At 41.2% G+C, this 13,930-nt stretch overlaps 1 protein-coding gene across 11 annotated transcripts in view; it reads left to right on the forward strand.

Annotated features, from left to right (window-relative positions):
- LOC127662550 (gephyrin-like) overlaps window positions 1-13,930 on the forward strand; it is a 127,080-nt gene that overhangs the window by 50,537 nt on the left and 62,613 nt on the right. For all 11 annotated transcript variants that reach the window (XM_052153776.1, XM_052153779.1, XM_052153778.1 and 8 more), the window contains exons 5-7: window positions 6,287-6,381; window positions 6,506-6,572; window positions 11,682-11,954. In XM_052153776.1, the coding sequence (XP_052009736.1) occupies window positions 6,287-6,381; window positions 6,506-6,572; window positions 11,682-11,954 (435 nt within the window). The remainder of the gene's footprint in view (window positions 1-6,286; window positions 6,382-6,505; window positions 6,573-11,681; window positions 11,955-13,930) is intronic.

Below are 13,930 nucleotides of genomic sequence, written 5' to 3' on the forward strand. Positions count from 1 at the left end.
ATCAGAGTTTGACCACTGTAAGCACAGAGATTAATTTTAATTTTATGGCAACAAGAGGAAATACCATCACTGTGAGTGCAATGTAAACTCTGACTTCTAAAGGTTAATATACTGTCAACTGCAGAGGATTCAATGTCAAACTTAAAGAAGCATTTGAAGATAGAGTATATTAACTTTCTTAACTCCTGTTGAACACATTTTAAATATTTGTTACAAATCCCTGTGCTCCAGGGAATTAGGAAGCTGGAGACAGCGATTCCACCACAGGAAAAACACTTTAGTTTAAACTAAATTTTTTTGATTAGCAGCGATAATGAAAATAATGAAAATGGACTCAGTTTCCAATAAATCAAAGGTGACAAACAAATAAGCACAGCTTTTCAGCAGACGGCAAATGGCCAACACACAGGCAGCTTGTAAGCTGGGCTCTCTCTCCCCATCTGCCACTGGCTCCTCTCCTTAAATGGTCACTCCTCACTGAAAGACAGGTGTTAAGCACAGGTGGAAATCATTCACCACTCATTTTTCACACTTCTTGCTGAGATGTTGCACAGAGGCACTGCTTCTGGATATCACGTGGATAGTCCACCAGAAACAGCACAAAGTGATGCCTGCGTGCCATCCGCTTTAATGGTCCGACAAGGTCCATGCCAATTATTTCAAAGGAAACCTCAATCAATGGAAGTGGGAGCAATGGCGCTTTTGGTGTGGCCACGGGATTCACCAGCTGACATTTACGGCATGCCGCTCATCACCTGCGAACATCCCATGAATGCCTGGCCAGTAGAAACGGGCCATCAGACGGTTTAGGTTTTTTTCCTGACCTAAGTGACCCGCCATCTGATTATAATGATCTGTCTGGAATAACATTTTCAGACGGCTCTTCAGTACTAACAATTGAGTTGTATCCTCCTTTGAGTGTCCTGCATCACTCGATACAACTGATCCTAAATAATCAAAAAATATGGTTATGCGAGTGTAATATCTGACTGGAGGCGTTGAACATCAATCACTTTCACTTGGTCAATGGCTTCCCTAAGAGTCTCGTCTCACATCTGCTCATGAGGGAAATCCCCTGACAGGAATCCTCTAAGGGCTGGTCCTCAGCCAGCCGGACTGTATCATCCAGCGATGTCGGGCAGTGGCACTGGATCCACTCCACGGTCCGCTTCAGGTCCAAGTACGCCAGCAGGTTAGCCACAGGTAGTTATTGGGCCGTGAGCAGGGCCTACTCCGATAGGAGCAGCAGCAAATGGACCATGTACTGAGCCTTAGGTTAGCCAGACCCACCAGCAGCCCGCTCAAACACCTCGGGGTCATCCTGGGGGCCTATCTTGGCAAGGGTGAACTGAGGTGGGGGCCCCGTGGCCAGTGTCACTGCTAGAGTACACCCCTGCGATTCCAACACAGGAAAAACACTTTTACTTAAATAAAAACCATTCACTTAGCAGCGATAATGAAAATTGACTTCCAATAAATCAAAGGTGGCAATCAAATAAGCACAGCTTTTCAGCAAATGGCAAATGGCCAGCACACAGGCAGCTTGTCAGGATGGCATCTGTAAAATGGCAAAATTGCAAGACCAAGTTTGTGTAACGCACCCCGGGAGCCTATCCATATTTCTAGAAATGCAAGTGAATAAAAGAGTTAGGTTGGAACTAATTCAAAAGTAATTCAAATGTAATCGGATTATCCATCCATCCGTCTATCTTCAACCGCTTATCCGAAGTTATGTCGCGTGGGCAGTAGCTCCAGCAGGGGGCCCCAAACTTCTCTATCACAAGCCACATTAACCAGCTCTGACTGGGGGACCCCGAGGCATTCCCAGGCCAGTGTGGAGATGTAATCTCTCCACCTAGTCCTGGGTCTTCCCCGAGGCCTCATCCCAGCTGGAAGTGCCTGAAACACCTCCCTAGGGAGGCGCCCAGGGGGAATCCTTACCAGATGCCCAAATCACCTCAACTGGCTCCTTTCGACGCAAAGGAGCAGCGGCTCTACTCCGAGCTCCTCATGGATGACTGAGCTCCTCACCCTATCTCTAAGGGAGAAGCCCGCCACCCCTCTGAGGAAACCCATTTCGGCCGCTTGTACTCGCAACCTTTTTCATTCGGTCATGACCCAGCCTTCATGACCATAGGTGAGGGTAGGACTGAAAATTGACTGATAGATTGAGAGCTTTGCCCTCCGGCTCAGCTCTCTTTTCGTGACAACAGTGCGATAGAACAAATGCAATACCGCCCCCGCTGCCTCGATTCTCCGGCCAACCTCCCGCTCCATTGTCCCCTCACTCGTGAACAAGACCCAGAGGTACTTGGGGTTACCACCCCTTGGGGCACCTAAGACCTTGAGGCCGCAGCTCTCCACCGAGGCTTCGGCAATGGAAGCTTTGAACAATCCCACTCCGGTTCAATGTCCCCAACCTCTGCAGGGATGCCTGAAAAGCTCTGCCAGAGGTGTGAGTTGAAGATCTCGCGGACAGGGGCCTCCTCCAAATGTTCCCAGTTCACCCACACTACTCGCTTGGGCTTCCCAGGTCTGTCCAGTGTCTTTCCCCACTACCTGACCCAACTCACCACCAGATGGTGATTGGTTGATAGCTCCGCCCCTCTGTTCACCCGAGTGTCCAAAACATATGGGCTCAGATCCGACGACATGAATACAAAATTGATCATCGACCTTCGGCCAAGGGTGCTCTGGTACCACGTACACTTATGAGCATCCTTATGTTCGAACATGGTGTTTGTTATAGATAATCCATGAATAGCAAAGAAGTCTAACAACAAACATCCACTCGGGTTCAGATCTGCGAAGCCGTTCCTCCCAATCACGCCTCTCCATTTGTCCCTGTCATTTCCCACGTGCACATTGAAGTCACCCAGCATCACTATGGAGTCCTCTACTGGGGCCCTATTCAGGACTCCATTCAGGGTCTCCAAGAAGGCTGAATACTCTGAACTGCTGTTTGGTGCACAGACAACAGTCAGAGTCCCCCCCACACACACACAACCCGTAGGGGTAGGGAGGCGACCCTCTCGTCCACCGGGGTAAATTCCAACATAGCGGCACTCAGCAGGGGACTCGTGAGTATCCCCACACCTGCCTGTTGCCTCACATCTTGGGAAACTCTAGCTAATCAATCTGCCACAGGTGCTGCTGAAACAGTTCTACTCAGCAGTCATTGAGTCTGTCCCCTGCACTTCAATAACTGTCTGGTTTGGTGCAGCTACAAAATCAGACATCAGAAGACTATAGAGGACAGTCCGGACTGCTGAGAGGATTTTTGGTTGCCCCCTGCCCCCCTTCAAGAACTATACACTTCCAGAGTGAGGAAATAGGCTGTAAAAATCACTCTGGATCCCACTCACCCTGCCCATTATCTTTTTGAACTGTTGCCTTGTGGCCAACTCTTCAGAGCTCTGAGCACCAGAACCATCAGACACAGGATCAGTTTTTTCCCTCAGGCTATCATCTCATGAACAGTTAAAATTGCCCCAAAACTACATGTAAAACCTCAACTAATATGCAGTGCTGTGCAGATTACTTCCAAATTTTAATCGGGTACTGATTACAAATTACATGACAAAAAATGCAATCACTAATGTAATCTTGCAGATTATATTTTTGGGGTAATCGGATTAGATTATTTCAAGATCTCAAGATGCTTAACCTCAGCTTTTATGGGTGAAATCTGAACTGAATGGAAAATTTCAATATTTTGCAAGTTGGAAATTAAATATTTTTTTAAGAATTAACTAAAAGTATTGGACTTGTGTCTAGCTATAGGAGTTCAACAAACACTTGCATTGGATATAAAACTCAAGTACTGCTTTTGAATAACTTCTCAATCATTAAGAATAATGTCATTCATGTGTTGTTTTTTGTGGCGACAATATGTTTTTGCTATGTGTGCTTGTAAACCCCAAAGGTGCTGAAATGGATGTGTGTGAGTGAAGTTGTGTGTGTATCTATCGGATTCTGGTGGGGATTATGCCTGGTGGAGCGATTCTCTGTAGCTCTTTGATGCATCCTGCGCTCCTTCTCCCTTTTACTAATGTGAGCATTTGAAGTGCCATTCAATTCAAGGGTGCAGTGTGTGACATTGCAAAGAAATTCTCCTTTTCTTTTAGCCAGAGATCCCTTTGTTTTTTCTCCACCCCTCCCTGCTGCACACATTTCTCCTGACTTTGCTCTCGTGTGTGTGTGCATATGTTTAATTTAACACTGTGGGTGGGTGTGGGTGTGTGGGTGTTCCACTGGAATGGTACAGTGGATGAGGAAGGGCACGTGTTCCAGGGGTTCCTGGAAGGATTCGGTGAACTGGGATTTTCAGATGGAAGAGGAAAGACATCAAAGGCTCACTGGAATGTTTGTAATTAAAAATCTGCTTTGGCTGTGCTTATGTTATGAACATTGTAGTAATGCCAGAACTGTGAGGAAAATTGGTTCAAAATGCTGAATTAATTTATTGTTTTTACATCTATAAGAGAAAAAATGAATTAATAAATTAAACAAAACAAATAATAATAGTAATAATAATAATAACAGCTTAGTAACTCGAGTCCCTATTATAAATAACTATAATGTGATTAGTTCTGGTGCTGAATGATTGGGTAATACAGAGTTCAAGCCATTCTAAAAACTCGAAATAGCATCCATCCATCCATCCATCCATCCATCCATCCATCCATCCATCCATCCATCCATCCATCCATCCATCCATCCATCCATCCATCCATCCATCCATCCATCCATCCATCCATCCATCCATCCATCCATCCATCCACAACAAACTTTTTGTATTTAGTCATAAAATAACACAGTGCTATATAATTTCACAGATGTGTTTTAAGACCCCATGAAATAAAAGTTTTGTGGCACCCCTGAACAATTTAGCTGTTCAACGGTTCCCCCTTGAAATGGGTCATAAATCACCAGCTCACTTTCTTTATAATTTTTATCCAAGCAAATAAATTTGTTGCAGTAGGCTGTATTTTATGTAAATATCATAAGCAACATTCTGTATGTAACAGTAAACATACACAGTTTTAACAAGGCATGGTGTTCGCTCAGCACACCAGAGCAGAAGGGAAAAAAGTTTGGCTTACATTTTATGTACCACAGGAAGTTTGCTGAGTGCAGACCTGGAATCACACATACCAATGTAACAACATTCATATGAAGTCTTTGAGTGTTCTAACTACTTCAGAATGTTTAATCTTTGTTACATAGAATGCAGATGTCTTCAGATGTATTTAAAAAAAAAAATCAGATCTTTTTAACTTGAAACGGTGTCTAAAAAATATGGTGGTCCTGCAAGATATGCTGAAAAAATTGCGGCAGTGCAATGCTCCAAGACATCCATCCAATGCATGTTTACAAAATAAAATAATAAAAACAAAATGTCTGTAAGCGAGAGTGTGTTCAGAAATTAATTACAAAACTGACCGGAACCTCTAGTCAAACTTGAAAAATTGACCCGAACCCGACCCAAAACCAGGGCTGGACTGGTAATCTGGCATACCGGGCATTTTTCCGATTGGCCGATCAGGGCCGGACGGGCCATTGGGAGAACCGAGCTGGCCAGTTGGTCGGCCGCGAAATGGGTTGAATGGGTCACGATAAGCTAAAATGAGCTGCCGCGTTATGCAAAACGGCACTGCGATATGCAGAAAAGGACATCACCCCCCCCCTTTTTTTTTGTGCCATTTGCTATGTAAAATCCCTTACCGATTTCTCTTCCCAGTCCAGCCCTGCCCAAAACACGATGGCTTGTCCCGTTGTGCTCAGATCAGGTTGCAAACCTCTAGATCGGTGTCCATCTTGGCCCGGCTTGATAATAAGATGAACCCTTATTTTACGGTATGGGTGGCAACCCTACCTGCAACTGACTAGTTAATCACTTAGCAAAGCATAGGTGTGTTTTTAATTAAAGGCTGTTGGCTAAATAAAAAAAGACCAGTCCTTCAATATGTCATGCCCAAACTTCTGTTTCAATAGGAAATTTGTCAACACAGGAAAGAAAATGTTACTCATTCAACCATTTAATTTGGTCTTTATCACATTGGAACCAGGGTGCTCACGCATGTAACGCAGGTTGAGTCTGACCTGCAACATGTTCAGATCCTATTCGCCGTCTCTGTACCCAAACATTTTTTGTTTCTTTTTCACTAAATCTAATAAAGGGACAAAAAGCCCAATAATGAAATATGAAAGATAATATTATTGTTTTATGCACCTGTAGTAGTATTTTGCTGAGATATATTTGTTTCTGTTCTGTTATCTGCAGGCCACCAGAGAGGTGATTGAGCGTGAAGCTCCAGGGATGGCTCTAGCCATGCTCATGGGCTCCTTAAATGTCACGCCCCTCGGCATGCTGTCGAGGTGAATGTACATGCATGGACATGCCTTCTCTCTTTCCTTTGCTCTGCCTTTCACACTCAAATGTGTACAAAGGATATATTTTGAATATGAATCAGATTGAATACTAATCATCTCCTTCCTGCAGACCCATATGTGGAATCAGAGGAAAAACCCTCATCATTAATTTACCTGGGAGCAAGAAGGGCTCACAGGTAAGCAGTCTGTGTGTGTGCATGTGTCTTTTGCGCTTATGTATTCTGATCACTTCCACTTACTTTAACCCTTCTGAACACTTAACGAAAGAAGTTCTGTACAATTCACAGGTCTTCTGAATCAATCGGTTGACAAAACCGTTCTGAACAATATGTTTACATGTTGAACTGATTGTTTGAGTGGTTCTCATTTAGACAATCGTTCTGGTTGGAATAGCATACTAGCATAATAATTGAACTATTTCTGACATAGATAGATAATGTTGAATTTTTAAGATTAGTGTGGTATTCTGAACATACTGTAACGAATGAGTTGTTCTAAGCAGTTCTCAAGTCAACAACTCAGTGAAAAAAATATGTTAATTACTTGATTGTATCAGCAACTTTTATTAGCATTTATACGCAAGACTGTTGTTTCATTTTTACAATGTTTTTTATGAATGTAAGTTATATTTGTTTTCTAAATGACTTTGTTTTTATGAGCTGACTCATAGCTGCAACTAACTGAACTGTGATACATGAAAGTACAATAAAGAACACTATTAATAAAACCACAAAAAATATAGTACACATCAAAATGTGCTTAATATATGGCTTAATATCATTTATGTGACATTTTATAGCATGTAAAATGCCACGCTAGGAAAACTGGGACCAAACGATGACATAAAAGTACCACTGAATCGTTTTTTTTATTGTTTAATTGAAAAGAACTGTTCAGTTGGACCTATTCTTCCCATCCATGCTCCCCAGTTTATGTCCTCACTCTTAAATGTGGGTAACCCCCTCCCCTTACTTCACCTCTCACACACTTTGACCCACGCTTACCGTTTTAACATTGTGGCCAATCCTATTACAGCTCCTTCCTATGGAGCTTTGCTGATAGGACCGAGGTAATAATCTCCATTACCCATCAGCCCCAGTCATGGAGCACTCCGCTGTCACTGGCGCTTTGAAGTCCACAAGCCGAGCCGATAAGGGGATTAAACTTTGAAGAACCCCCTTTATGCTTGGTCCAGCTCAGTTCCAGTTCTCCTCCTCTCCCTGCCTAAATAAAAGCATCGCTCCATCCCACGTCCACGACCCATAAAAGCAACCTCCTCTCAACTCTGGCTCCTCACTGAGAGGGACTCTTCTGCTGGACTGAGTTTGACCTTTTTGCTTTTAAAATGGAGGCTGATGCATGCCACTATTGTACGAGTTTATAGAGAGATACAGATAGAGATAATGCAAAGCTTTTAAATTATAAGTGTTCAATATATCTTTCAGCAAGTAATGTGTTGTTGAAAAAGGGAGTATTCAAACTAAATAATGCTGAGATTTTATACATTTAAAGTGTATAATTCAGAAAGAGTAAGTTGACTTTTCTTAAGCTTAAATCGGTCTGTGCTTACCGAAATTCTAAACACTCCTCCCAGTGGCCAAAGTGATAAGTTGAGTATGAGCACATGTGAGCTCCATTTTCTGGGTGTTATGTCCACTAAGGGGTGCCAAAAGTGAGTTGTTTTCAGCTGTACACGCAGTAATACAGTGACGAGGAAGGCATATTTTATAAACTGTACCCTCCAACCCAAATCCCAAACCTAAACCTAACCATCAGTGGAGGAAAAATGCAACCTCTGAATTTCACTCGTCAGCGCTAATGCGAACGCGAATACTTTCTGGTTACAGTCCGAACTCAGGAATCCCTCATTGCTGATGCAACAACATTTACATTTATGCATTTGGCAGACGCTTTTATCCAAAGCGACTTACAGAGCCCTTATTACAGGGACAATCCCCCTGGAGCAACCTGGAGTTAAGAGCCTTGCTCAAGGACACAATGGTGGTGGCTGTGGGGATCGAACCAGTGACCTTCTGATTACTGGTAATGTGCTTTAGCCCACTACACCACCACCACTCCAACAAGCTTCCGTTTGCACCACAGGGAAAGGTAGCAAAGGAGCCGATGCAAACTTGTCTGATAGAAGATGCTGCTTGTCAGTGAGTAGGCATAATGTGGCTGATCCTAGGATATCGGAACTATCAGAAATAACATGCCAACTTTCCATGTGATCATGTTGGTCATTTCTGCACCACAAAGGGTTTTGCACCATGTCATCAAAAAGAGTTGCAAAAATAATGATTGTTGTCAGACAGGTTTCCTGATCACTCCCCCTCTTTTCCATTGTGTAGGCAAACAGATAGTCTGCCACCAAATAATGCCATGGTTTGAACCAGTGTTGCTGTGTTCAACCAATGAGCCACAGTGTTTAAACGAATGGATTATGAATGGATTACTTATAGTTGTCTCTGGATATTTGGATGGGATAGGGGAAAGTATTTTAACGTAGTTTTTAGCATCAAGTAGTTTTTGTCCTCTCTGAATATATTGTGTGCCATGCTAAAAACACGATCAAAACATATCTGATGAAACATATTAGTGGGTGGGGCTATACAGTGCAAGGTGATATAATTCATCAAAATAAAAGTATTGTTCACTGGTTCATGTAAACTTATTTAGTTAACTAATGTTAACGAATACAGCCTTATAGTAAAGTCTTACCTATTATATTTACAGCACTCAACAATCTTACCAAATGATGAGATCATTTGAGATTTTAAAAGAACATTATCTTCAAAAAAGTGTTCACACAAACTTTTTAATTAAGATATCTTGTTTTAAAACAATTAAAATACCAGTTTAAAAAAAAACACTAATTACGATAAAACTAATAATGTGTATTGTCATATCAACAACCAGTCAGTATTTACAAATTTCAAACTAAATTTGGGGACCTTTATCCTAAAAAAAAATGTGAAACGAAACTTGGTGTAGACCATTTCAAAGATGGAAACAATATCAAAAGCAATTAGAAAACTACTGGCTTGGGAGCACTTCTGGTATCATTACCAGATCCTTTAAATAAGGCTCTAAATTAACATATTTTCTCAAAGAACATCAAATGTTTACCTGAAGTGACTTATCCACACGTTTTGTTGATACTGAGCATCTACGTGAGAGAAACAATGAAATTGTAACAGTCCCATGGACTGTTGATGTCTCCACACATTAATCTTCGTTTTAACTCTTAGTCACCATAATGGAGAGATGCAACCATATCAGACCTAGGGTGAGCGCATAAACCCTGCATGGACCTGTCTGTATCCCCTCTGCCATCCTCTCTTTCATTATTATTAATGTCTTCTGCCAGAAGTACTTAAGAAATACAGTTTAAGAGCAATCCAGTTCTGCCACCTGTGTTAAGTTCACAGGCTGTGTCCTTATCAGGCTTCATCCCCTTAAAATAGAGTCTGTCCAACAGTATTAGAAATTCCATTAAGTAATTGTCAATAGGCTGGCCTGTATGTCATCTTATTAGGGGATTCTGATAGATACTGGGCCGTCACTAAACACATTGTTAGGATGGAGAAGAACAAGAGGGATTTGCACTGTGAAGACCTCAAATTACTGCTAAACGGTACACTTTGCTATGGAGATGTTTGCAAGAGCTGGAAAAATTGTACTCTGTGGAGATTCAGGAGCACACTTACACTGTGAGGCTGGTTGTGTTTATCAAATAGATTCATGCTTTTTCACAATTCCTCTTTCTCTGTTCAATTCATTTAATCAGTGTGGACAATATGGAACAAGTTTAATTCAAGCACACCATGGTATTTTATATAATGTTATTCATATTTCTATGCAAATTCCCAAAACTGTCAATATGGTTTGACTGAAACACATTCACCTTCATTAATGTTAATTAATTAAATGTTAATTTGTGTTCATTGATTTTTTGATAACATAAAAACAAACAAAATATCCTGATCTTGTGCAAATCTTTTCAGTTATACTTACAAAATCATTTGGAAAAACAAAATATGCTAATTATATTTTTATATGTAGCATTTATCATTTTATAACTTCTTTAGCTCATAAAGTTTTTTTTATTATGTTGTTTTTTGTCAGAGACATAAAGTATTTAGATCATGTTGTCTGTCACACCAAATGATTGTGCATCACACCATGGAATAATAACAGAATTGAGACTATTTATTAATAAAGTATTGTACATAAACAAGCATATACATTTTAATTACAAATTGAGGAAGGATATCCATGGAATAAGATTAATTAATTATTGTTAATCTTCACATAAATCCTAAATATATGGTAATTATAAAGTATAAAACATGTAAAATATATTGTTGCTTTAATGATTTATTACAGAGTTGCTGCTTAATCGTACCATTAAAGGAATAGTTCACCCAAAAATGAAAATGTTCTCATAATTTACTCATCCTTATGCCATCCCAGATGTGTATGACTTTCTTTCTACTACTGAACACAAATAAAGATGTTTGGAAAATGTCTCCACTTTTTTGATCCATATAATGCAAGTGATTGGGTGCCAAAATTTGGAAGCTACAAAAATCACATAAATTAGCATTAATGTAATCCATAAGACTCCAGTGGTTAAGTCCATGTTTTCAGAATCGATATGATAAGTGTGGGTGAGAAACAGATTAACATTTAAGTCCCTTTTCACTATAAATTCTCCTCCCTGCTCAATCTCCACTTTAACTTTCACATTCTTCTTCTTTTGTTCTTGGTGATAAACATTCTTCATGCATGTCATTAGGCAGTAAGAAGAATTAGTTTAGCAAAACATGCCTTAAATATGGATCTGTTTCTCACCCACACCTGTCATATCACTTCTGAAGACATTTATGCTGCCTTTATGTGCTTTTTGGAGCATCAAAATGTTGTCAACCATTCGCTTGCATTGTATGGACCTACAGAGCTCTTCTAAAAATCATAATTTGTGTTCTGCAAGAAGAAAGTCATACATATCTGGGATGGCATGAGGGTGAGTAAATGATGAGAGAATTTTCATTTTTGGGTGAACTATTCCTTATTTAATGTCATACCACTTTATGTCACATCTTATTTGTCATGCAGTTTGTTCATTTTGTGGACTGGTAAAACTTTGAGCAATTATTGTCAAATTTTCTTACATTACCTGAATTACTGTACCATGGAGCTCCAACTTGACATAAAAGAAAATGTTTTGGGACTTGCTATTTATTTCACAGCCTCCCTCTTTCTGACTCTCTTTTTTGCAGGAGTGCTTTCAGTTCATCCTGCCCGCTCTGCCGCACGCCATAGACCTGCTGCGGGATGCTGTAGTGAAAGTGAAAGAGGTACACAATGCTCTAGAGGACCTGCCGTCACCTCCTCCACCTCTCTCCCCTCCACCCACCATCAGCCCACACAAGCAGACAGAAGACAAGGGTGTGCAGTGTGAGGAAGAGGATGAGGAGAAGAAGGACAGTGGCTTGGCGTCCACTGAGGACAGTGGCTCCTCTAACATCACAGCAGCTGCCATTGCTGCTAAGGTTAGCACTGCTATCTGCTAAACAACATGTTAAACTATCACTCAGATTGCTGAATTAAACTTGGTCAAGCAGTTCCTGTTAATACACTACATGGCCAAAAATATGCGGAGACACCCATCTAATTAACGGTTTTGACTATTTTATTATTAACGTGTGTGAAGTCAAGTATATAAATCAGGACTCATTAAATTTTGCACCTAAATTCATTGTAAATTTAGGATAAAATTTCACTAACGGAAATATTCAGATCAGGCAATGCACAAACATGCCTGCAAAATCTGTGCTGAATTTGTGCAATTTGCATATTGCAATTCTGTTCTTACGGGATGTTCTGAGCACTTTATAGCGGAGGATGCTGCAGACCACCGCGACTGACACTCTGCCGGAACTGCTCAGCATCTCTCCTGTACTGTGATTCAGACACCTGACTTATCTCTTTAACATGCCGAAAGCATGCTTGACTATGCCACTTATCTGGATATATGTCAGGTTATAACACTCTTCACCATCATTCTGTCATTATTGATCAATATGAATCTCTTTCAAATAAAATGCAGTTTACCGCCTGCTATTCTCGTGCGGTAATAGCATGATTCTAATTGCACCGGGCAGACTTTTTTTAATTTACAAAGAAAGGAGGAATGTTTGCATGGAAAGGAATGAAAGACGGGAAGACGCAGTGCTGTTTTAGCACTTATTGCGCCTGATAAATCTGGATTGTGAATGGTTTGTTAAGAAAGAAATGCTTTATATATATTATTATAGTTATAATATTTTTTGTAAAAAAACAAAATACAGGTCCTTCTCAAAAAATTAGCATATTGTGATAAAGTTCATTATTTTCCATAATGTAATGATAAAAATTAAACTTTCATATATTTTAGATTCATTGCACACCAACTGAAATATTTCAGGTCTTTTATTGTTTTAATACTGATGATTTTGGCAAACTCTAATTAACTCTAAACACCTGCAAAAGATTCCTGAGGCTTTTAAAAACTCCCAGCCTGTTTCATTACTCAAAACCGCAATCATGGGTAAGACTGCCGACCTGACTGCTGTCCAGAAGGCCATCATTGACACCCTCAAGCAAGAGGGTAAGACACAGAAAAAAATTTCTGAACAAATAGGCTGTTCCCAGAGTGCTGTATCAAGGCACCTCAGTGGGAAGTCTGTGGGAAGGAAAAAGTGTGGCAAAAAACGCTGCACAAGGAGAAGAGGTGACTGGACCCTGAGGAAGATTGTGGAGAAGGACCGATTCCAGACCTTGGGGGACCTGCGGAAGCAGTGGACTGAGTCTGGAGTAGAAACATCCAGAGCCACTGTGCACAGGCACCAGAAACAGCGGCAGAAGCGCCTGACCTGGGCTACAGAGAAGCAGCACTGGACTGTTGCTCAGTGGTCCAAAGTACTTTTTTCAGATGAAAGCAAATTTTGCATGTCATTCGGAAATCAAGGTGCCAGAGTCTGGAGGAAGACTGGGGAGAAGGAAATGCCAAAATGCCTGAAGTCCAGTGTCAAGTACCCACAGTCAGTGATGGTCTGGGGTGCCATGTCAGCTGCTGGTGTTGGTCCACTGTGTTTTATCAAGGGCAGGGTCAATGCAGCTAGCTATCAGGAGATTTTGGAGCACTTCATGCTTCCATCTGCTGAAAAGCTTTATGGAGATGAAGATTTCATTTTTCAGCACGACCTGGCACCTGCTCACAGTGCCAAAACCACTGGTAAATGGTTTACTGACCATGGTAATACTGTGCTCAATTGGCCTGCCAACTCTCCTGACCTGAACCCCATAGAGAATCTGTGGGATATTGTGAAGAGAAAGTTGAGAGACGCAAGACCCAACACTCTGGATGAGCTTAAGGCCGCTATCGAAGCATCCTGGGCCTCCATAACACCTCAGCAGTGCCACAGGCTGATTGCCTCCATGCCACGCCGCATTGAAGCAGTCATTTCTGCAAAAGGATTCCCGACCA

Source organism: Xyrauchen texanus, chromosome 22, assembly GCF_025860055.1.
Source record: "Xyrauchen texanus isolate HMW12.3.18 chromosome 22, RBS_HiC_50CHRs, whole genome shotgun sequence".
Taxonomy (NCBI): domain Eukaryota; kingdom Metazoa; phylum Chordata; class Actinopteri; order Cypriniformes; family Catostomidae; genus Xyrauchen; species Xyrauchen texanus.